The following is a 26,138-nucleotide window of genomic DNA, read 5'->3' on the forward strand; positions in this document are numbered from 1 at the left end:
AAAAGAATGAAGGGAAAAGGGCTTACACGCACAAAAAATTTAATAGCAGCCCTTCTTGTACTGGCAAAAACCTGACAACTAAGGAGATGCATCGCAATTAGGGGAATTGGCTGAACAAAGTGTCGTCTCATAATGTAACTGAACACACTACTGTGCTGTAAGAAATGAGGGGGAAAAGTGATTTCAAGGAGGCATGGAAAGACTTGTACGAACAGATGCAAAATGAGACTTAAGAACCCTGATAAACTAAATGATTAACCATGACTGATAAAGGATGATGACCAATATGAAGAAGATAAAAGGTATTTTTGGAGGACGATGAGGGAACATTTTGGCTTAACTATGCTTAAAGTGATATAAGGGTGTCTATATTTTCTTTCTTATCAAGTGAGAAGGGGAGCTGGAAGAAAAAATGCTTGAAAACTGAAAAATAAAATCATAAAATTTAAGTCAAATAAACAAGGACAGCTCAAAATTACTAGCGAAGAATTTGAACCAAAAGGACTGAGGTTTTATCTCATTCCTAAAAATTGGCTAAGATTACAGAAAAATAGTAATAATCCATTTTGTTGGTGCTGTGGAAAGATGGAAAACATTAACTACTATTGGTACAGCTGCAAATAGTTCAAACCATTAGTAAAGCTATTGGGATTATTCCATGAAAGGTAACTAAAATGTATATACCCTTTTGGTCTACAATCCAAGCCAGGCATAAATCACAAGGAGGTCTTCATATACACCAAAATAGCACTTTTTTTTTTTTTGGTTGGGGCAATGAGGGGCAAGTGACTTTGCCCAGCATCACACAACTAGTGTCAAGTGTCCTTGAAGCTGAATTTGAACTCAGGTCCTCCTGAATCTAGGGGCCAGTGCTTTATCCACTGCATCACCTAGCTGCCCCCAAAACAGCACTTTTTATAAACCACTCCAGTATCTCAGCCAAGAAAACCCCAAATGGGGTCCACGAAGAGTCGAATATGATGGGAAAAGGACTGAACAACAACAAAGTTAAGTAAGCAGAACTGAGAAAACAAGATACATTGGAACAATATAAATAGCAACAAGAAAAAATACCAAACTTAAAGGTGTGTAAATGTAATGATCAAGCTCAACCTCAAACAAGAGACAAGAAAATAACCGCCCTTCCCTGAAGAGGCTGAGTACTATTGGTGGGGGATAATGCATATACAGTCACTCTCAGATGATGAAGTATTGATTAGTTTTGCTGAACTGGGTTTTTTTTCTTATTATTTGAAAAACATTTGGACATGTAGTGATTAAAAACCCAAGCTACCAAAGATAAAATAAGAGGGGGACAAATGGGTCTTTGCACCAAAACATCTTAGGATTGTTAGAAACTATACAATTTCCAAATGCAATTTACACTGCTCTCTTTCTCCTACCAATTCTAGGAGCACACTTATTTGGTGAGACCTCTAGATTTTCTGTCAATGAGTGATATGTGCTGATTCCTCTAGAATATTACAAGCTTCTCTAAGGGAGATTCAAGGAACTATATTACCTCTTCCTCCTGCTCTTCACAAGTTCTCTTCATTGGCTTCCATACCACTGGGCTCACTTGGTTTCTCCTTCCACTTGTTCCTTTACTACATCATTCATCTCCCTTTCCCCTTACCCGCCCCACCTCACCCCACCAGGGTGTAGATACCCAAGATTCTGTGCTGGGCTATCTGTTCCTCTCTTCTAGGTGATCTTAACATGGTCTTAATTGTCATCTCCATGAAGATTTTCCTTTACCCAAATATCTAGTCTTAATCTCTTTTCTAAACTCTGCTCCTAAATCATCAACTGGTAAACTAAAAAGAGCTTAGGTTTGGAATTAGAGGCTTGGGTCTATATTGTAGGAGCTTAAGCAAGTTATAATCTTTCGGGCCCCCTTTTTCTCATTTAATAAAGGATTAAAGCTATAATCTCCATCTCAAACTTATCATGTCAAAAATACAGGGGCAGCTAGGTGGCGCAGTGGATAGAGCACAGGCCCTGGAGTCAGGAGGACCTGAGTTCAAATCCAGCCTCAGACACTTGCAACTTACTGGCTGTGTGACCCTGGGCAAGTCACTTAACCCCAATTGGCTCACTAAAACAAAACAACCAGTTACATCTCTTCTTCCAAACTTCCTTATTTCCTCCTAGTCAGTCTGTCTACAAACCCAGATTACCTCAACTCCTTCCTCTTCCTCATTGCTTCCAGATACTCCCTCTCTGATTAGCTCACATTCCTCTACTCCTAAAGCCACCATTTTAGGTCAGAGCTTAATCACTTTCCTCCATCACTTCATCATTTTGAATAGCCGTCTTAATTAGTAGTCCTTGCTTTTGGTCTCTTCCCTCTGCAACATACCATACAAATAGCTGCCAACGATCTTAAAAAAGCACAGGTCTGGCCAAGTCACTCTCTTCCTCAAAATGTTTCAGGGGCTCATTATTGCATTTAGGTGCAAAGTACCCAGCGTAACATTTTTTTTTTTTGGTAGCATTTAATTTAAAGGGCTCCACAAAAAGGAAAATGTTTTAAAATAGAGCAAATAGAAGGAGGAATTATTAGGGACAACATGTGTGTGTGTGTGTGTGTGTGTGTGTGTGCTTAACTACATTAAAATTTTTAATTCTGTAAAAATAAGGAAAAATAAATTAGTACAAACATTTCAGATATAAGCAAAACCTGATATCTAAAATAAATAAACTAAAAAAAACCCTACAAACTTATGGTCCCCAAATGGATAAAGTTCTATTTTCAAGAGAATAAGTATAAAATTTCTTTAATCTTAACCTTTATCTGTGTATCTTTCCCTTTGTCTTATAATCCCCAATCCTGTAGTACTTTGCCCCTACTATGATGCTCGATCCCGCCACCCTTTGGTTCTCTCCCATCATTGCTTCATAGACTACTAATAATGTCCTTGTCCTATTCATCTTATTTCTGATCATGCCTTTCCAAATCCCAAATTTCCATACGCCCACTATTTCATCACTTTTGCCCCTATTCATGAACTTCTGGAGTCAGGGGGGAAAAAAAGTCAAGAAACAGGTTGACTGGATCCACTATAAATGTAGATTACATAATCTCAACAGTGACACCTCATTATCATAACAAAATCCTTTTTATACCTCCCTAATTTATTTGCTATTCCACTTGCTGAACCTTTTCAACCTCCAAAAGCCTTCTGAGGTATCTCCCACTCTCTTTTATGGGGGGACATCTTATATAATTTTTTTTTAAAATAAGGACATTTGCCAAGAGCTCCCTGTTTTACCTTCCTCATCTCACATCATTCAGACATCTCTCCTGTCTCTCAAGAAGAGGTTAGCCGGGGCAGCTAGGTGGCGCAGTGGACAGAGCACGGGCCCTGGATTCAGGAGTACCTGAGTTCAAATCCGGCTTCAGACAATTGACACATACTAGCTGTGTGACCCTGGGCAATTTACTTAACCCCCATTGCCCCCCCCCCCCGACAAAAAGAAGTAAAGTTATCATTTAAAAAAAAAAAAAGAGGTTAGCCCTCTTCTTGTCAAAGTAAACCACTTTACATACATCACTGATCTCATCCCATCTCATCTTCTCTAGTATACTTCCCACTCTCTAATCTCCAATCTCTCTCCCTCTTTACTGACTCCTGCTGCCTAGAAACATTCCCATGTCTCTCCCATCCTTAAAAACCCTTACTTGAGGGGCAGCTAGGTGGTGCAGTGGATAAAGCACTGGCCCTGGATTTAGGAGGACCTGGGTTCAAATCCGGCCTTAGACGCTTGACACTAGCTGTGTGACTCTGGGCAAATCACTTAACCCTCATTGCCCTGCAAAAAAAAAAAAGAAAACACAAAACACAACCCTTACTTGATCCTACTATCCTGACATGCTATCATGTTATATAAGTCTAACCCTTAAACTCCTTAAGAAAGTCTCCCCTCTTCTCACTCATTCTAAATTCTCTGCTGTCTAAATTCATCATTCTACTCAAACTGCTTTTTTTTAATTTGTTTTTTTGTTTTGTTTTGTTTTTGTGGGGCAATGGGGGTTAAGTGACTTGCCCAGGGTCACACAGCTAGTAAGTGTCAAGTGTCTGAGGCCGGATTTGAACTCAGGTACTCCTGACTCCAGGGCCGGTGCATTATCCACTGCGCCACCTAGCCGCCCCCCTCTTCTTTTTATTTGTAATAAAGTATTTTATTTTTTTCCTGTTACATGTAAAGATAGTTCTCAACTTTTGTTTATACAAGATTTCCAATTTCAGATTTTTCTCCCTCCCTCCCCCCCTCCCCTAGACAGCAGGTAATCTGATATAGGTTTATACACACACACACAAAAAATAACATTAAACTTATTTCTGTATTAGTCATGTTATAAGAGAAAAAATCAGAGCAATGACAAAAAACCTCAAAATAGAAAAACAACAGCACCAAAAGACAAAAGAAATAGTATGGTTCATTCAGCACCTATCTCCACAGTTCTTTTTTTTTTTCTTCCTGGATTTGGAGATCCTCTTCTATACCATTGCATTGGTGAGAAGAATATAGTCCATCACAGTAGATCCACACACAATGTTGATGATACTGTGTACAATGTTCTACTGGTTTTGCTCATCTCACTCATCATCAGCCCTTGCAAGACCCTCCAGGTTTCTCTGAACTCCTCCTGCTCATCGTTTCTTACAGCACAATAGTATTCCATTACATTCATATACCACAACTTGTCCAGCCATTCCCCAATTGATGGGCATCCCCTCAACTTCCAATTCCTTGCCACCACGTAAAGACCAAACTGCTCTTTTAAAAGTTACAGATGAGGGGCAGCTAGGGTGGCCAGTGGATAAAGCACCGGCCCTGAATTCAGGAGTTCTGAGTTCAAATCCGGCCTCAGACACTTGACACTTACTAGCTGTGTGACCCTGGGCAAGTCACTTAACCCCATTGCCCCACAAAAATAAATAAATAAATGAAAGTTACAGATGATCTCTGTCAAATGTAGGGGCTTTTCTCAATTCTGCACCGCTCTTGACCACCAATCTCCCTCTACTAGATATTCTCTCCTAGGTTTAATGGCATAAACTCTCTTTTTCCTTCCTACCTGACTATCTCTTTTCAGTTATCTTTGCTAGATTTTCTAAGTTTATTCCAAACCAACCAGGGGTGCCCTCCCAAGCTCTGCCCTGGGCCCTCTTCTCTTCTCACTCTATCCTATCTTATTCGGTGATCTCATCAGCTCCCATGAGTTCAGTCATCACTCTCTATGCAGATCATTCATACCCAGTATCCTTAGGCCTCTCTTGAGCTCTAGTCTCATATTACCAATTGCCCTTTGGATATTTCAAATCAGATGTCCCACAGGCACTACAAACGCAACATGTTCAAAATAGAACTATGTTTCCCTCCCAAATCCTCTCCCCAGTTATACCACTACTATCAAGGGCACCCTATACTTGCAGTCACCCGAGCTCAGAATCTCAATGTCATCCTTGACTCTTTCTCATAAGTCACTCTACATATCTGCCATCACATCTCATGCATATGCCTCTTCTTCCCTCTGAAACTGAAGCTACCCTTGTATACAGACCTTTATCACTTCATGCCAGGGGCTATTATAATAACTTTTCTGGTGGTCTTCCTACAAGTCCCTCCTCCACATAGCAGCCAAAGTGATTTTCCTAAAGCTCAGAGCTGACTATGTCCACACCCCTGCTCCCCGCCCCCCAGCCCCCAACTCTAAGCTCCCTATTATCCCCAAACTAAACATGAAATCCACTATTTAGTATTTAAGAGCCATTCACCATCTGGCCTCTTCCAGACTTCTGACATTTCATCCCTTGCTCCCCTCTGCTTACTCCATGGCCCAGCTAGACTGGCCCACATGTCATTCCTCACATGCACACTTCATTTCTTAATGTGCTTTTCACTAACTGAGCTCCGTGCCTGCAAAGTCTTCACCTCCTCCCCTTTGCCTCCTGGCTTTCCATCAAGATTCGGTTCAAATTCTACCTTCTGCAGGAGGCCTGTCTCAGTTCTCCGTCCTCCCTCCAATGCCTTTCTTCTGAGGTCTTATATGCATCGTTGTTTGCATGTCCATGTTATCTCCCACGTTAGAGTAATGAGCCCCCTGAGGGCAGTGGATATTGTTTTGCCTTCTTTGCATCCTCAGTGCTTAACATGATGCCTGGCACATATTAATAGTTTTAATAATATTATACACTATGTATAAATATAATTATTAATTAATACTCATACATATTAATCTTAATAATATTAAGAGCTTACGACTCAGGAAGAGATACAAATTTTTAAAAATATGTAATACCAGCTTATCTAAATAGGCAAAGAAGATGATATGCATCCCCCTGTTGACCTAATGATTCTACTGTTGACAATATAATCCTGAAAGTGTTGTTTTTTAAAATTCTGCTGAAAGATCCTCATAGCAGCATTATACAACATTCTTAAAACATTAACAAGCACCTTAATGTCTGCCAAGAGGGAAATGTTAAATATATTGTAGTACATTAATGTAATGGAATATTTTATTGCAATAAAGATCAACAAGTAGAAAGAATATAAAACATTTTGACAAGTCCTTTATGCAATGCAGAGGTCCCCCTAAAAAGTATTCAAATCACACACCAGCCATAACCATAAAAGAAAAAAAGCAGTAATAACAGTGAGGTTGGTATTATTATTGATGTGTACATACGTGTGTGCACACATGTACACACACACACACACACGGAGGCCATAGAGCATAACAGTAAAAGAAATGGCCATCAATTCATAAAAACCTAAATAAAAGCCCCATCCCTGGGATACTGACGGTTGACAAGTCACAATTCTTAATACTCCAGGAAGCTCTCTAGGACTGTAAGTAGAACAGCTGGGAAGTTCTCTGGACAAGTGTTCTCCAAAGTGGTGGAGGGCCACAGTATGACCTAAGGAGCCTGTAATAACCAGAGTGGGAGGATGAATCCCATCCTACACTCCCTGCAGTAGCCAAGCGTGCAATGTGTTTCCTATACAATCACACATCACTGTATCACCAAATACGGCTCCTTGTCCCCTCTGTACAAACTCCCAGCTGTCCCCTTCGTGCACTGAACAGTCCCTCAGGGTTATTAATAACCTAACCTACCTCCCACCTGTGTACCCACAGCAGCAGCTGCACATGGGCCATTAACAAAACTCATGGCACCGCACATGCTCCAGACCATTCAGAGCTTTGGCAGGCTCTGTGCTACAAGGCCTCCCCACCCCCCTTCTGATCTGAGAGCTCCTTACATCACTGTCACTCCACCTTCCTTATTTCTAATGAGAGCATCACCATCTTCCTATTACTCACATTCACCTTGCTCTCCCTCACGTGACATGTTCTGTTAGCTGCCAAATCTGTAGTTCCCACCACTCCATCTCTTGTACCCACTCCCAAAGCCACATTATTCAGGAACCTTATGATGTCTGGCCTAGATTTTTGAATAGCCTCTTTCCTTGCTCTTCCCTAGCTCAAGTCTCTCCCCTACAATCCATTCTCGACAGCCACAGCACTTCCCCATACTCAACAACTGCTGGGGCTCCCCCTACAGACTCTAGAATCAAACACACACCTCTCTCACTTAAAGGCCTTCAAAACTTGAACCTGACCACCTTTTCAGAATATAGAGGAATCCCATCCAGCGCTCTACAGTCAACCAAATGAACCTTGTCCTTCACACTCATACAGAAACTAAACTAAATAGGCCAAACATCAATTGAAAAATAAAGCATAGGAATATCCATAAAGCAGAACCACATAAAGAGGAAAAATTAACGAAAATTTTCAGCCATGTTGAAATCAAAGACAATTTACTTCTGCTTGGTTTTTGCACTAAGTGAATATCTACATAAAGAAACAGGCCACTGCTAAAAAGCTCTTGTGTTTACTCACTTTCATAACATTATTTGATTGTCATTTGTCACTTGATTTTATGTCTCTAAAAAAAGTGAAGTCTAACTATGTTGATAGAACTGTTTAGAAGATCTGCCCTATCCCATTAGGCACGCACAGGGATTTTTCTAAATAATAAAGCATATTCATATTCAATCACAATGATTAAGAGCAAAGTTGTTGTGGTTTTTTTAAACTTTAATAAACAGAATTTTTAATTCTGTTAAATACTGAATACTGTTCATCTTTGTCTTTTAATTTATTGTGTATCTGATAATTTATGTAGAATATAAGAGTATATGTATTTAATTTCAAAATATACACAGAAACTTTTGTTTAAAATGAACATACAATAAAATTGAAAACCTCAGCTCTACATTGATGACATTAGAAATAGTGCATATGCATACTACATACAAAACTACCACAATATGGAAGGCTTAAGAGTCAAGAAACCCCTTAAGGCAAAGCACTTTATCTCATGATCAATCTAGAACACATTGTAGGTAGAAGGGCCAACAACTATTTAGAATAGAGCTCAGTTCCAAAACCATTCCGTAGGAAGGTAAATGAAGGGTATTATACCTCACAAAAATACAAGGTCAGTGGCAAGAAGAGAAAAAAATGAGTCAAGAGAAAGTTTGCTCTAAGACTCAACCAAACCAAATCATCTCTGGAAGGAGATTAAAACTGGAAGGATAACAATTAATACAAGTTAACAATAGAAGAGATGTACTAGAAGTTCAATGGTCTGTTCTTATCAGTGACAACTTTACCACCTCTATCAAAAGTGTCTGAAGTGAAAATGATATCTAAGATAAAAATTTAGAAGTAAGAGCATGGTAACCTCGGACCAAATGCACAGTGGGAAAAGCACGAGAGGTAAAACATTGTTTTTAATTTTAGATTATCTTGTTTTTACTCCATCTACATTTACTATTTTATTTTTCCCTCAGGCCTCTCCCAGAAAGTCATCTATTATAATAAAGGATAAAAAAGAAAGTTCTACAAAACTAATTTACATATCAAAAAGTGCTACTATATGAAAGTTTCATACCCATGGTCCTTCACTTCCACAAAAAACAAGAAGTATTTTCTCACATAAGAAGCAGTTGTAAAGACATTCAAGATCAAAGTGAAAAATTGCAAAATAATAGAAGAAATCATGGATGGTGCTAATGCCTCACTCGAAAAAGCTGGCAAAAAGTCACTGGCCAATGCCCTACTAGATGCCTACACCAGCACCTTTCTAAAAAGTCTTTACGTAAATGGTCCTTTTTACACAAGGGTATACTTGATGAAAATGAGTATACATGCAGATGTCTTCTCTACTGAAGAGAGCTATAGGCAATTCAAGACCATGCTGATTGCAGATAAATAAATACACACATAAATAAACACACACACACACACACACACACACACCCCCTCAGTAAAATTAAAGGCTCTCCTCAAAGATTTTCCTATACATTAATATCATAGTGTGGCCTTTGGGACAATTGTTCATAAACATCTTCTCATCACCAATATTTGGCAAGTTATACATACAAAAGTACATACTTATAATAGGTATTTGTCACTGTCCTGGAATGTGTCCTCCATAAGTTATAAATTGGGGTGTGATGTTCCACACACAGATTCTCTAGGACACTCACACTAGTTGATGGAGTCATACCAACTGCATCAAGTGCCAAAACACTGTATGTAGGATGGATCTCCTCAATGAAAGCCATGGCTACTCAACATTTAGTCTCATAATCCACACAGGAGAAATCAAGTTGAATGAAAAAAGCTAGTAGGCAGTTGGACAGGCAGAGTACAAGTGGACAGGCAGAGTACAAGTGAAGTCTATCAATTGTGAGAATTGGAATGGACACTCCCTGCTGGGAGGGACATTGTGAGCTCTGGCCTGAAAAGAAACCATGTGACTTGCATCCAGAAGTGATGTCTGCTGCCCCTGGGTCCTGTCAATCAGTGGTTACCAGCCAATTAGCTTGGAGCTGTGTGTGGATGGCCCTGTTTCCTGTTTCACAGGAGGCTCCTGGAGAAGCCGCTGAGGAGCAGCCCTTTTGGTTCCAGACTTGAGCTTGGTGGGAGGACAGATGCCAGGCTCTCTTAGATAGTTAGATGAAGTTTGCTTTTTACCTCTCTCTCTCTCTCTACTTCACTAACTACTCTTTTTTTTTGGTGGGACAATAGGGGTTAAGTGACTTGCCCAGGGTCACATAGCTAGTAAGTGTCAAGTGTCTGAGGCCGGATTTGAACTCAGGTCCTCCTAAACCAGGGCTGGTGCTTTATCCACTGCGACACCTAGCCGCCCCTCTTCACTAACTTCTAATGCACTTTAATAAATACTTAAAAGGCTAAACTCTTGCTAAAGCTTCTAATTTAAGGTGACCGCTCATTAGATTTTAGACAACACAGCTAGAATTTTAGGGCCCTTACACAGTACCTACCTCTTGGCCAGGCACCATACACTAAATGACCTGGGTTCAGGATTTAACAGGAGAGCAGTGTTACACTTGTCCAATACTTTAATTCTCCTCGACTTCTTCATATCACATCATACCACTTATCTCCCCATACCACCCAATAGTGTTTATTGGTGGGCTACCTCCAAGACTAGCCACATCCTTATAAACATTAAGTAGTGAAGGAGCTGCTTCAGACCAGGGACTATCCAACTCTGTACAACATGGTAAGCTCTGAAAGAGTGGCTGATGACCCCATCTGTGGCCATAAGCTGCAGGGAAGAAGGGACAAACTGCTCTGTGGCTAACCTGGCTGTGGTGGGGAAGGAGTTTTCTTAAATGTCTGCCTAAAATTCAACTTATCTGTAGGGGTTGTGAAGCCTCAGTGCCCATTCCACCACCTCTTATTCTTCCAGCAGCCAGGGTAAAATGAGAAAGATGCTGTAAAGACCAATAGTCTTCCTATGATCAAATTTGCAGCTGACTAGAGAATTCTGTCACATAGCCAGTAACACAGCAGACTAGACGTTTTCCTCAGTCATTTCTTAACTCTCAAGAAACTACAAAAGAAGAGTTAAGCTCCAGATGTAGTACAATTAAAGCTAAGTACAGAGAATGCTAATATTCCAATGTGTTCACTCAGCCCCACACCTCAACAAGTAGCCAAGGATGCTCAAACCAAACAAAGAGCTGTGCTTGGGGTCCACAGTGTGATTTCCTTTTGCTACAGACCTTGCCATCAAACCCCACTCACTTTCTACCCCTAGGACACAAGAAAGACACTGATTCTGCCCAGCCACAAAACAACAACAACAAAAACAAACAAACACAAAAACCTATAGCACAAGCAGATAATTTAATAGAGGTGATCTTGAAACTAGAAGGATGAATGTTAAACTCTCCAAGAGGTTACAAAGCTCTCATAAATTAGAACAAAAAGGGAAAGTTTTTATTGCAGAATCTCAAGAAAGCCTGGAACAAGAGATTCCAGAGTGATTAAAAAAAGAAATGAAAAACATAAAAAAAGGAAATTAGGAAAAAAACAAAAGCCAGAATTTTCATTGTTGAGTTGTCTTCTGTCAGACTATATAGTTCTTAATGCAGAAATAAAACTCAATTAGCAGATTAGGGGAAAAATGAGAATCAATGTGGAGAGTTTCTCCAAAGAAACCAATGAAATTAACAGACTTAGAATACAAAAATACTTATGTGGAGGAAGATATGGAAAAAAAGAAAAACAAAAGTCTACATGGCTCTTGGGGGCAGCTAGGTGGCACAGTGGATAAAGCACTGGCCTTGGATTCAGGAGGACCCGAGTTCAAATCCAGCCTCAGACACTTGACACTTAACTAGCTGTGTGACCCTGGGCAAGTCACTTAACCTTCATTGCCCTGAAAAGACAAAACAAAACAAAAAAACAAACAAAATACATGGCTCTCTATCCAAACCAATACCACTGACCTCAAAAATAGGATGCACAAAGACAACTTAAGGATAATAGATCTACTTGAAGAAAACAAGTCAAAAAACTTGAATGTCATGAAAAAGGAAATAATACAAAAAAATTACCCAGAATTTAGAAATATAGAAAACAAAGAATTGAATGAATCCATTTATCACCTCCAGACAACAAAATGAAACAAAACAAAATATACTTCAAAAACGGCAGGTGGGGAAGGTAGGTAGCACAGTGAATAAAGCACTGCCCTGGATTCAGGAAGACCTGAGTTCAAATTCAGCCTCAGACACTTGACACTAACTGTGACCCTGGTAAAGTCACTTAACCCTCATTGCCCTGCAAAAAAAAAAAAAAAAAATCAAACAATTAAAAAAAAAAATGCTGGTAACCTAAAGGGCAATTAAAAAGATATATGATAAGTAAAAGCAAACTGTAGCTTATTACATACAGATAATGACTAGTGTGCAAGAAGTAGAATGGGAAAGCATTTATTAAATACCTATAATGTACCAAGTGCTGGGCAAACAAATGAAAACACAGTCCCTGCTCTGAAAGAGCTCACATTCCCATTATGGAAGACAACACATAAGCCATCAAAGACATTTATAACCAGAAAAGGTAGGTCATTCATGTAACAAGATGAAAGAATAGCAGATGATAACTCTGGATGTTGTACTGGTATCCACAGAATAAACCAAACTGATTCCAATATGTAAGCAATAGAAACTAATAAAAGCTAACAAAGATGAAACATGTATCAACTCATGGTCCCCAAAACATACAATCTTGATTAAGAAGTATTTAGTTATACCTCCTAGTACTCCAAAACGAATTCCACACCCTATTATTTCATAAAACTAAGTAAAGAAGTCCTGTGTGTTCTAATGATCTGAATAATAATAGCATTACTTAGCACTTAACAGCTTGCAAAGCACTTTACTAATATGACCTCATTTTTATCCTAACAACAATTTTGGAGGTAGGCACTATTACTGTTCTCACTTTATAAATGAGGAAACTGAGGCAGAGAGAAGTTAAGTAACTTATCCAGGGTTACACAGCTAGTAAAGTATCTGAGGACAGATAAAAGAACTCAGGCTTATAAGACACCAGGTTAAACACTCTAAACTAGCTGATCTTAGAAAAAGAATATTTTCCCCACAAATGAAACTTGAAAAGAAACTGAGGACAATCTATGATCAACATTTTCCCAGCTTATACCTAAATATTTCCTTTCTTATAAGTAGATTTTTACATGTACAAACTATATTTATACCAAATAGTAGTTTTAAACAGAATAACTGAGAAGTATTTATTAAATATTTACTTTTAAAATACTTTAATTCTACTGACTATTGTAGTATGTTTATAAACCACTAGCCTTGCCTCCTAAAATATTTGCTACTATTCCATTCTTATCACACATAAGCATTTTCCATGTTTGAATCTGAATACAAACTCCTAGGATCAAGTCATTCTTTCATCTCTAACCCACACACTCCTGAAAACTGAAAATTCTCAGTATTAAACTAAGTTATCAGAGCCACTACAAATTACCTAAATGCCAGTATCCCATGGTCCCCAAAATTCTCATATGGGGAACATGGTGAATAAGAACTATAACAAGCCTAGCAATAATCTTACCTATTCTTTTAAAAATTGTCATTCTTAAACTTAAGGTAAGTTGTTGGTACAGTCATATAAATTTCAGCTCCATTGTAAAAATCGGAGGACAAAAATCAGCAGGGAATTTAAGAGTCATTTGCTTATATTTTTAGCCTGTGTGCAGTCAGCCTGGATATAAGTATGTCCAATACAGAAGAACCTGGAAGTAAAAGTCACCCTTATAAAACCAGGACCCTTATTTTTCCAACCTTCTAGCATTTCTTAGAGCTACTTGCTGGCCTCTCCATCCAAACAGAAAGTTTGCTGCATTTTTCTAAAAAAAAAAAAGTGTTATACCATGTTAAATATGCTCTCAGCAACACCTTTTCTTGTTAATTAGGGACTTATGGCAGATGGGCTAATCTAGGAGTACTGGTTCCAGTCTCTTCAATACTTATAAAAACTGGCTTCCTTAACCTTTATAGGGCAAAACGCCTAAAAAATAAAAAATAAAAATAAAAATAAAACCCAAAATCTACTACAAAAGTCAGCACTTCGGTACCTGATTGTGGTAACAAGGCCAAAATCCAAGACGAAGCCCTTTATTGCACATCGTGTTCCAACGTCTTGGGCCGCCCCATCTTGCGACCTCTCCAGATTGGCTGCTCCTGCTCTCTCTACTGCAGAGAGAACTTCAATTAGAGAAATTCTGAAGCTTATGAATCTAAACTGGATACTCCCCTCATTGGAGGCAAGGACAGTTTAAAAAAAAAATCACTGGAAAGATTTAAGTTAGAAGAGGTTTCAAATAGACCTAAGTGGCTTGTAAGCATCATGTTGTAGCAGCTGAGAGCCTTATGTGCTACAGTCTAGATGACCCCTAAAAAAAGTCCCCAAGGTCAATATCAGCAGCAAGGTATTAAATAACCTGAAAAACCAGGCTACATATAAATCATATCAAATTCCTACAGGGGGAGTTTTTCTCCATAACAACTTGTGTAGGATTTTACATTATCCATAGAGTAACCACTCATAAATCCTTGTGAGAAAAGTTAGGAGAGGGACAAAAAAAGGGGAGATAATGCTGATTTCCCATTAGGTCCTAAAAAATAAAAAATCAGTATGAAAAAAAAAAATCAGTCTGATTAGAAGCCACTGGTTGTGAAGGGGAGAGAGGTTCCCTGCTGACTTAAGCCTAGCTGCCCAAGCAAGGCTTAGGAGTAGTTTAGATCACAAGTGTTTACAGGCAGAAGGAGCAGAGGCTATGGCGGTCTTCCTAGTGACACTTCCAAGTCACACAAATGGGGTATATTTCTGGGATAGACTGCCAACAAGTTACTGGAAGAAATGAGACAAGGACCAGTTCAAGCCTGGCAAATAAAAAGGCCAAGACCCTCACATGTTTCATCATAAGTACAAGGTATTAACTAGCTTAATACCTTGAAACTACCAGACCCAATCACACCTGCTACACAATAAACCAACATATTCCTGATTTGTGAAAGGACAGATTGATTTCCTTCAATCTGATTCTTCCACAACTAGCACTGATATATTAATATGCAGAATTCCCACTTTAGATGTTAGATTAAGCTCAAACAAACACTCTCTCCCACCCCCATCAAACAAGGAGAATATTCTGCTCTAGCAATTAAGATTTTTCAGGAAGAGGAACAAACAAACCTGAAGTTTTAAACTATATTGGATGACATTAAACTTTGTCAAAGTATTGCTAGGTGTTGCTCAATGGCACTTGAGGGTTACACTATTGCAATAAATACATTTATGTTGCTGAATAATTCATCATAACCTTTACCTTACCTGAGTATGAAAGTTTGAAATGGTTGTTGTTTCAATATCTTTCTTGCCCAGAATTTCCATTTTCACTGGAGTGTTGGGAAAATTAAAAGCAAAATAGTCCAGGAAGTCAGGCAGATAAGCAGCTGCCCCATGCACTATTGCTAATGCATAGTAAGCTGCATTTTTTTCGTTTTCACTGAATGTCAGAGTAAGGAACTCTTCAGAAAATCTCTCCATCTCCATTGGAGACAAAAATGAGAGTTCATCCATGTAGGCATGAAGAACTAGAGCACCACCATTGGACTGGTGCTCCTCGTGAATAAAGTTACTAAATTTAGTGCCTGTTTTTAAGAAGTTGCTACGAATAGAATGCTCCTGGTGAGTCATAAATGGTGTTTGGACTCCCTGGGGTACCCGGTATTCTTGCATGCCCAAATCGAGCCGGCACAACTGCTCATCTTTCAGATACCTGAAGGATTCCTTGTTAACTCCTGTACTGTTATTCACCTGTCCTTGGGTCAGAATCTCCTTGTTAATTCGGGTCAGGCCAGCACAGACAGTCTGTACTTCTTTGTTGTACATTTTAAGGCGTCTCCCACGCATATCTTCTCGATGTTTCTTTTTCTTTTTCTTCTTTATTTTCTTCATGACAAAGTCATCAGCCCTCTGGGTTTTGCCATTTTCATCTGGTGTTTCTGGCCATGATAATTAAAAAGAAGTCAGTCATTAGGTCTTCAATAACAGCATACAAACTTTTAAAAAGTCATTTTCCCTCCTAACTAAAGGAATCCCCATTATCAAGCTGATTCAGGTCAGATTATTTAGGTCATTTTTTCCCATTTAAAAATATATCAGTAGGGGCAGCTAGGTGGCACAGTGGATAGAGCCCCGGCCCTGGAGTCAGGAGGACCTGAGTTCACATCCGGCCTCAGACACTTGACACTTACTAGCTGTGTGACCCTGGGCAAGTCACTTAACCCTCACTGCCCCACAAAAACAACAACAACAAATATATATATATATATATATATATATATATATATCAGTGCTAGGAAACTTAACAATAGTCTCAATGTAAGAGTATTCAAATGTGAAGAGTAAATAAAAACATACTTTTATATTCTAGAGAAAATGGTCCATGTGACCAAGATTAAGAAAATATCTCTAGTAGTTTACATGTGTGTTCTAGAAATCAATCTGTGTATAAAATTTAAGCAAAAGCTAAATTAAGTGTTATTAGCCTACAGTTTACTAGAGAAAAATACTTAAGACAAATCATTTATTGGTCAAAAGCTGGAAACAATCTCTCACAGGTGATCCTACAAAATTAAATATAAGGTTGTTACTTAAAAAAACACACCACAAAATGTGCACGTTTATTGCATGTGTCTATACATGCACACACATACCTTACTTCATAAGACACAAATAACTGTCAGTTGAGTACCTACATGTATTATTAAATCTGGGGCTTACTTTGAAATAACATTTGAGGAGGGAATTAATATACAGACAATAAATTATGATCCTGATCTCCTCACTGTAACTCTTACTAAATATGCAAAAAGTAAATTAGATAAACTTTTAAAAACCTGAAAGCATAACCTGAAGCATAAATCAAATATTTTGAAGTGTTAATTAATCCTGATTAGTTTTTATTTCCAATTAACAACTGCCTTTAAGAGCATGTGAATAATATTAAATACTGATATCACATAACTAAAATTGAGTTCTGTAGTATCTGGAAATTTACCATATACACATATCTTTAAAAACTAAGAATTACAACTTTTAGTAGCTTAGGAACAGGAGTTAAGCATATTCAGTTTAGGAAGCAAAATGAAGCACATTTACAAGATGTGCTTCTTTCAAGACAGAAATTAATTTGTTTAACTTTGTCCTATATACCAAAGTGATTTTTTGCAGCGTTCCCAAGCAACCAAGTGGTAATGCTATTCTGTACATAGGTTACATAAGTTAGATTACTAATTTTAAACACCATATCAATATTTTAGTGATTTAATAAGAGGCACATTTACAGAAGAAGAAAAAAAGTCTTGCTGAAAAAATCCTATTACTTTAAGATTTCAGGCAGAGCTATTTGGTATGCAGAAGATGAATTGTGACCTAGATCTGCCACTGAAATTAACACCAAGAGAGAGTTGCCTTGATTGTAACACATTTTCTATATTACTACCAATTTAGGGCTGGTATTCCTAACATGACAAAGCCTCAGTGGGGTAGACTATAAAACTCATTTGTATTCCCACTTTTCTTATAGTTTTGTTTTTGTTGTTATGGAGGACAGGTTTTCTGATAAAATAGCTGCTTCTCTTTCTCAAGGACAGGTCATTTGGTTTGGAAGTTAACACACTAGTATTTCAAGGTGCTGAACAACAAGCAACAAGTATTTCTGAACTCTGATTTTTTTTTATCTATGCTTGATAATTAGAAAATTGCACAATCTGTGACACTATCTATATTACTTATATTCCATGAATATTCAATTTCAAATAATGAATTATAGTACAGAAAGGCAGAATAGCAATTTTTTTTGGTGTGGAAACATAATAAAAATCTTATTAGTTTCTTTAAAAATATCGAGAAATAACATTTTCCTCTAAAAGGAAGCCTTTGAGATAGGTGTGTGATAGGTCGAAGACAAAAAGAACAAAAAGGCTTTCCATAGGGAAATGGACTTATGCAAACATCTTATCAAAGAATAAATGAATCAACATTTATTAAGCTTCTATGTGCCAAGCACTGATAATTTGGGTTATTGATCTAAGGCCAATACTCAGTCAAGCTAAAGTCATGGGTATGCTAGCATGCTAGCACCCACTCTTCTCCACTGCAAAGGTGATAAAGTGGATCAGTGGCTAGAGTGCTAGACCTGGAAACAAGGAGACTCCAGTTCAAATCCAGCCCCAGACACATACTAGCTAGATGGACAAGTCACTTAATCTCTACCTCAGTTTCCTCAACTATAAAATGGAGATAAAGATAGCACCTACCTCATAGAAGATAAAATTTGTTAAGCACTTTGCAAAATATACAAATACTACCTATTAAGATATCAATGGGAGGGAGAAGTGAGGAGAAGATTGGGGGGAGGAATGTGCAGGAGGAATGGGATGGTGACTTGGCTGCTCAATTCTGGCAAGTTCACATACACTATATTTTAAGATACCTTTCCCTGTTCAAGATTACTATAAATATTACCTGAAATTGTATTGGGGCAGAATCATATCAGAGGACAGAGAGATGACTACATCACTTTAGACATCTCTCCAAGCTAGAAATGCCTTGGATAAAAATTAATGATATGTTAAATAAAATTCTCTGGCAGACTAGTAATGAGTTCATTCACAAAAGCTAATCCAGGCTAGACTATGCTTGTGTTCAAGTACATCCCAGAAGTTTCAAGATAAACAGGAAGTATATAAAGAGCAATTCAAACATGAAAAAGATAACCACACAGGGGCAGCTAGGTGGCACAGTGGATAGAGCACTGTCCCTGGAGTCAGGAGGACCCGAGGTCAAATCTGACCTCAGACACTTAACACTTGCTAGTTGTATGACCGTGGGCAAGTCACTTAACCCCAACTGCCTCCCCCCGCCCCCCAAAAAAGATAACCACATACTTGAAAATTAAATTGATGGCTGATCTAACATGATTACCTGTTAGCACTAGTTTAGTACAAGATAAATTCTAAAATATCCTCCTATCTGCTAGTATGGCAAACTTTTCTCACCTCCTTGCTTCTTGCCGGTCTGTACTCTATCACTTTCAAGCTTCTAACTGACATTTCCCCCATGCCCTGGAGTTTGGGGTACACTCTCCTCCCACCAGTTACCATTTTTTAGCTTAATTTCATATGTTGCTTCCCCTTTAGACTTGTAAACTCTTTCAGGGCAGGGACAGCATTTCTATTTTTTGCATTTGTATCCTCAACACTTTAGTACAATGTCCAACTAGTAGGTGCTTAATAAATGCTTACTATTTATTGACTATCAGTACAAGTCAATTTTTTATTAACTATACATTTTTCTTGATGCAAATAATAATAATTTGTTTTACCCCATATTTAGGCTAACTTCAGCCTACACTCTTATTTTTACACTTGAATCAGAGCTTAGAACTTAAAAGATAAAATTAACATTCTTAAGTTCTCAATATAAAAATTATTTTCACATTTTAGAGCCATTTTATATCTATATGATACATATTCATTAAAAGACATTTTCCTTTATGTTCTTTTAAAATTTTTATTTATTAATAATAAACTGTTTTTAAAAATCACCTTCTTGAGGATCTCCAAATCCAGGAAGGAAACAAAAAAAGAATAGTGGAGTATAGATGCTGAATGAACCATACTATTTCTTTTGTTTTTGGTGCTGATTTTTCTATTTTGAGGTTTTTCCGTCATTACTCTGACTTTTCTCTTATAACGTGACTAATGCAGAAATATGTTTAATGTTATTACATATATATGTATATATATATATATATATATATATAAATAAACTTATATCAGATTACCTGCTGTCTAGGGGAGGGGGAAGGGAGGGAGAAATATCTGAAATTGGAAAGCTTGTATAAACAAAAGTTGAGAACTATCTTTACATGTAACAGGAAAAAAATAAAATACTTTATTTAAAAAAAAAAATCAAGGGGGCAGCTAGGTGGCTCAGGGGATAAAGCACCGGCCCTGGATTCAGAAGTACCTGAGTTCAAATCCGGCCTCAGGCACTTGACACTTACTAGCTGTGTGACCCTGGGCAAGTCACTTAACCCCCATTGCTCCGTGAAAAAAAAAATCACCTTCTTTTTAAAATATTTCTCACCTTCTTACTTATAACAAGGGGGGGGGGGAGAGAATTCAGTTAAACCTCATGTACCATGTCTGAAATAAGGGAGGTTTACCGGGGCAGCTAGGTGGTGCAATAGATAAAACACGGGCCCTGGATTCAGCAGGACCTAAGTTCAAATCCGGTCTCAGACACTTGACAATTACTAGCTGTGTGACCCTGGGCAAGTCACTTAACCCTCACTGTCCCACCAAAATAAATAAATAAAAATTTAAGAAAAAAAAAAGAAGGGAGGTATATCTCAACTGTTCTCTGAGGTCAATCTTGGACCTTTTATTTTTGTAAAGAAATTCTACTTTAGCCCCAAACTTTCCCTAAAAAGGGAAGAAAATGACTGGTTGCTATCTTTAGGTCACCAGAACAATGATTCCCAATGATTCTTTCTGGAATTGATTACTGTGATTATTTGTTTTATTTGAAAATATAACTTTGTTCAACTAAAAAAAATATTTTAGCAACTATTTTTCAAAATTAAAGGGAATTAAAATTGAACACTAGCTCTCCCCTCTGGTTTATACACACAATCCCTCTCCTCTTCCTCTATGATGCAGCTCATAAACCATTTTCTGCATGAAGCCTTCACAACTGCTAGTGCCCTCCTTCCTATAGTACTGTATATTTAACTAATTTGTGTATATATATCTCCATAATTGTCTTTGTTGTCCCCGTTAGAATATAATTTCATTCTTTGTACTTGTATTCCCAGCACTTAGCACAATGCCCAGTACATCGTAGGTTGACTAATAAATATTTGTTAATTGATGGATAACTAGACAACATGCCTTTAAATATAAAATCCACTACTTTGTGTCACCATTTAGTTCAATAAAAGAGAATCCCAGGCAGAAGGATAGTCCTTAAGGATGTAAAGTGTCTAGAGTTGAATATACCTCTCCAGAGGCAACGTTAATTCGTTCTTTAACACAAGAACTGAGCCCACAGATGGTAGGTACACTACAGTCAACTCTAGATTCTCCGGGAGCATATTTTCAGGTCTCTAAAATTAGTTAGGTCACCTCCTTCCTCCCTCCTGCACCATTAGCACCTTGGGAAGGGTAGACAAGCGAAAGAAACGGCTGAAAAGATCACCCAGCAGTTCTGGTGGTTTAGGGAGATTGTGTAATTCAGTTCTCTGTATGATCCTACAGGGAGGGAGTAGGATTGTAGCTATGATTGCATTTGTATGGGGAACTCACAGATGAGGAAAACTCTCTCTAATGCAGGTAAGGACCTTCTCTGCAACAGAAGCTTGAGAGGTGATTCCCTGGGTGACAGTCTGCAATTTGCTTTAGATGCAGTTTTTGAACCCAGGTCAACCTGGTCCTGAGGCCCTCTAGGTCCTAATTCTGGCATCCCCTTCAAATCCACCACTACCTCCAGAACCTCGAATGATTACGAGATGGCTCTTACGTTTAAGTCTACAAGAAACATATGCAGATCAAAAGAGCTTTCCATTATTTTATCTGGCTCAGAGATATCTCTGGGCGATTGGACAAAGATGGAAGAATGTAAGAAAGGGAAGTCTGACTCACCAGGGAATGCACGAGAGTATTCTTGTCATTTAATGACAGACATCAGAGAGAAAAAAAATACGGGTCTTTTTTATGTTTTCTCTTGAAAAAAACTCTAAGTCAAAAATTTGAAGCAATATCAAATTCCACCAATTTATCTAACTAGCAAGAAGGAAGAGAGAGTTCTATGGCCTACAGATTATGGAAATTGTGTGCCCGGTTTGGGTGGATAAGAGGGGTGGAGAGGTCAAGAATGGGGGAGAAACATCAGTTTCTGTGGTTACTGTTACTTCGTTGGCTATTTCTGAAAGGTTGAGTTGTCAAGACAATCCAGTTCAAAAGAAATGGTTTACATACAAAAGATTTCCAGGTAACCTAATTTTCACATGTTTATTTTTTAATATTTTTAATTCAGTGTGTAATTAACACTTTCTCAAAAAGTTTAGCATCTCTTCAGTAAGTTTTCAATCTACAATGTTCATTTACCAAGAAGTGAAGACAATCGGGGCGGCTAGGTGGCTCAGTGGATAAAGCACCAGCCTTGGATTCAGGAGTACCTGAGTTCAAATCCGGCCTTAGACACTTGATTTACTAGCCATGTGACCCTGGGCAAGTCACTTAACCCCCATTGCCCAGCAAAAAAAAAAAAAAAAAAAAAAAAAAAAAAAAAAAAAAAAAAAAAAAAAAAAAAAAAAAAAAAAAAAAAAAAAGAAGTGAAGACAATACAATTGAGATTTTGACCCCATGGTTTTGAGTCAAGATGTGATCCTGTTGAACAGGAAATATTTAAAATTCACTTTTACTCCAGATTTTAACCTCCTTCACTCGCCAGTTAACAAACTCTAAATTCTCAAAGATTTGTGAACAAAGAGCAATGGATCTAGCAAAGAAATATATTAGGCTGGACTTAGAAGCCTTCTAAAGGCCCCAACTACTACCCTAAGAATATCAGGAAAGGGCAATGATAGATAACACATACTAAGGGATGTTAACTACTTACGATCATCACCAATTAGCCACTGGTTGCTAGGATTTGGGTAATTAGGTAAAACAGAAAGGGATAAAAGGAGATGTTTAAAAAGTACAGACCCAGGTAGCACATAACACTTGGAGACAAAACAAAAGAGATAGGCCAGAAGATGAAAGCAACTACGTATGTGGAGAAGAATGAGAATTCCAGAAACCTGGTCTGAAAAATTCATTCGATAAGTATTTAAGAACCTTACAGTCTGGCAATAGGGCAAATTTTTAAAAGTATCTTATGACCTTGAGGACATCTTTTTGTCACCTGAAACAAATTATAGAGAATACACAGGGACAAACTGTCAGTGCTCCAATAGTCCAAAATACAGAAAATCAGCAAGGCAAAGCATCCAAAATGCTGGCTAAGTTTTGGGGAAAGGCTTCCAACCAGTGACCAAAAAGATGTGAAGTCTGATCTTAGCAGCTCTAAATTTCTGTGCCTGCTATACTCGAATGTCTTTCTGTACACACGGAAGAAACAGAAACCAACTTGTACGAAAAAAGAATGTAAGAAAAAATAAAATCTATCTGTGGCAACCAGTCTATTCTCAAAAAAGCTGTGGCTGGTTCATTCGATGATAATTCCGCTCAAAAACAATATATATGATCAAGACTAAGTTCTTTTTTCCACTGTGTGGGAAAAAGCCTAGCAAGGAAATGATAAAAATTATTACTTTCAACTCCATGGAAGAAATGCAAAGAAGTGGTTCTTAATCGTCTGCTACATAAGAGGCCAGGCGATTAGGCGCAAACCTAAGTGTTCTTCCCATTAAGAAGCGCAGCATTTCCAATGAATTCTTTTAAACCACTCTTTAGCCTACATTTCCCTACCCATCACAGCAATTAATAACAGACTAAGCAGACCAGGGGTCTGAGCTAGGAAGGCCACTGTGAGTGGGGCGTTCTGGCCCCGGGAGAGGCAGGAACCCCCGAGGACCTGGTGGGGTGTGCACCGCTACCCCCACCAGGCTGGGTCTGGAGGGACAACTTGGTCAACTTCCGAGCGCGGCTCTCGGGGACGAGTCCGCCGAAGTTTCAGAGAACTCCTGCCCAGGACGGCCGAGAGGCCCTACCGGGGAGCCCGCGCGGGTCTCGGCTCCTCTTTGGCGGCCGCCTCCCTGTCCTGGGCGTTTGGGGGGCAGCCCGGGAAGACAGAACAAAGCGTGAGCCGGGGCCCGGAGGCCCAGTTGAAGCCCAGAGCGCGGTGGGCCGGGCAGGGGGGACGACCCCAACGAGCCCTGCCCTGGGGTGGGGGCCTAGTAGCTTCGGGGATGGGGGCCGGCGGAGCCGGGCGCCCCTGGGCCGAGGGCGGGGAGGGCTCTCCCGGCTGGGGGTGGCTGGACAGCGGCTCGGCTTCGGGGCCTGGGCCTAGGCCGGGGCGCTCCGAAGCCCCCGGGGGCGGGTGGCGGGGCCTACGGCGCGGAGGACCAGAACCCGCTCCCGGGCAGGGGGAGGGGCCGCCCGAACTCACCTCTCTTGGGAGCCTTGGCCGGAGACAGCGCGGCGCTCTGGTCGCCGTTCTCCCGCTTGCCCTTGTGCTTGGGGCCGGCGACGCCCGACGAGCCGGGGTCGCCACCGTGGTGGTGATGGTGCCGGTGCCGTTCGCGCTCCTTGTGGCCCTTGTGCTTGGGCCCGACCGCGCTCACCGTCAGCGGCGAGAAGGTGAAGAGCGCCGAGCCCGCCAGCGGGGCGGCCAGAGGGGGCCCCGCGGGGGACAGCGAGGGCGGCGGCGGCGGCGGCGGTAACAGCAGCGGCTCCGAGGGGCCCGGGACGGTGGAGGCTGCGGCAGGAGGCGGCGGCGGCGGCCCCGGCTGTTGGCGGCTGCGACGCCGCCGGTAAGGGGGAGCGGGAGGGGGGTCCTGGCTCGGTCGCCCCCGCTTCTCCCGGGGGCCCCCGCTGCTCGCCCGGCGCTGCCGCTTAGTCCCTCGGGGCGAGGCCCCGGGCCGGGGCTTCTCCTTCCCCCCTTTGTCCGGCTCCTCGGGCGCCGCCACCGCCCGCACTACGCGCACCGCTCCGACCTGCGCAGCCATTTCACCCACACACACATTTAAATGGCCCGACCGCCCCCCCCGTCCTCTCATCGCGCAGGCGTTGTTCGCGCAGGGTCCGCTGGGCTTTGAAGTTCCTCCGGCACCCGCCTCCTCCCAGCTTTCCTTCGACACAGACCGTACTTGACGGAAGCGGCAGTTCCGTAGGGTGCCCGAGCCAAGTTTCCATTGTAAAACCTTTGGAGCTGCGCATTGCCTCCTGGGAGTGGTAGTTTTGTTAGGTAGGCTTCCCGCCCCAGTCCCTCCCCCCGCCCCCCGAACTACGCAGCGTAGGGAGGACGAAAGGGTAGCGTGCGCCGAGTCACGCGTCGTTCCTGCTCGCGTCTCACTTACGCTGGGTGTCGGGGGGTTGAGGCCAACGGCTGTAACGGCCGCCCGCCGTCCCGAGTCCCCGCTCCCTTGGCGCCGCCTCCTACCCGCGTCTTTCGGTCGCGCCGAAATTGAACGTTACGTTCCTGGGAGGGAGAAAAGATGGGGAGGGAGCCGAGGGGAAAGAGGCGCCCAAGTAACTTCCCCAGCCTCTCCCCGACCCCGTTTCACGTTCAGCTGCGGGACCGGCGGGGAGGCGGCCTCGGCCCCATCGTGGAAGTAACCGAAGGACCTTCCGGCGGACCGCAGACGTGGTGACGGTGACCTGGTCAGCCATTTAATGGGCCCCCTGAACAGTTCACCCAGAGTCTTATTTGGGGCGTTCTGTTACAATGGGGTCCGTAACAGTCGTGAGTTCTCCCCCCCCCCTCCCCCGCCCAAAGAAACCCCCCTAAACTGCTCTTTTATCTTGGAAAGCTGCAGTTAGGTCAGGGCCGGGTCAGCCAACAGCCCAGCGGCTGGCCCGGATGGGGATGCGGTCCCCCAGCCAAGCCGAGATCTGCCCGGATTGGACCACGGGAGCATCAGTCAGTTGGGAATATTTTGTTAAAATAAGAGGCATTCTAGCTTTTAGTAAGCGCCAGGCACTCTGCTGAGCTCGGAATACCGGAAGATGCTCCCTGCCGGCGAATCACGACGTAACTAACAAGCGGGCTGTTAAGAGTCAAACCTGCGCTTAGACTTTGGGAACGCCCGGAGCAAGGCTGTCTTAGGGGAGGGGAGGGGGGGAAGGGGGAGCCAAGAAGGGCCCTTTGCAGAAAGTTGGATTTGATCAGTGTCTTGAAAGAAGCGGGTAGGTGGAGGTGAGGAGTGGGGGGCGTGCCGAGGCCCTGCGAAGTGTCCTGGGCAGGTGGAGAAGAGTGAAATGGAAGAGGACTGGAAAGGTAGAACCCAGGGTTGTGAAGGGCTTCAAATGACCAAGAGAGGGTTTTGTATTTGATCCTGCAGATAAGGAGCCACTGTGGTTATTGAAGGAAAGAAGAGCTGTTAACATACGGAGACAAGTGTTAGGAAAATTACTTTGACTGCTGAGAGGAGGAAGGACTATGGTGGGGAAAG

The 26,138-nt window shown here is 40.9% G+C and overlaps 1 protein-coding gene across 1 annotated transcript in view; it reads right to left on the reverse strand.

Moving 5' to 3' along the window:
- RSBN1 (round spermatid basic protein 1) overlaps positions 1-24,879 on the reverse strand; it is a 55,190-nt gene extending 30,311 nt beyond the window's left edge. Inside the window, 3 exon segments of the mRNA XM_044003957.1 lie at positions 15,278-15,951; positions 24,134-24,731; positions 24,733-24,879. Of these exon segments, the coding sequence (XP_043859892.1) occupies positions 15,278-15,951; positions 24,134-24,731; positions 24,733-24,879 (1,419 nt within the window).
- Positions 24,880-26,138: the final 1,259 nt, after the last annotated feature.

The sequence above is a fragment of the Dromiciops gliroides genome, chromosome 4 (assembly GCF_019393635.1).
Source record: "Dromiciops gliroides isolate mDroGli1 chromosome 4, mDroGli1.pri, whole genome shotgun sequence".
Taxonomy (NCBI): Eukaryota; Metazoa; Chordata; class Mammalia; order Microbiotheria; family Microbiotheriidae; genus Dromiciops; species Dromiciops gliroides.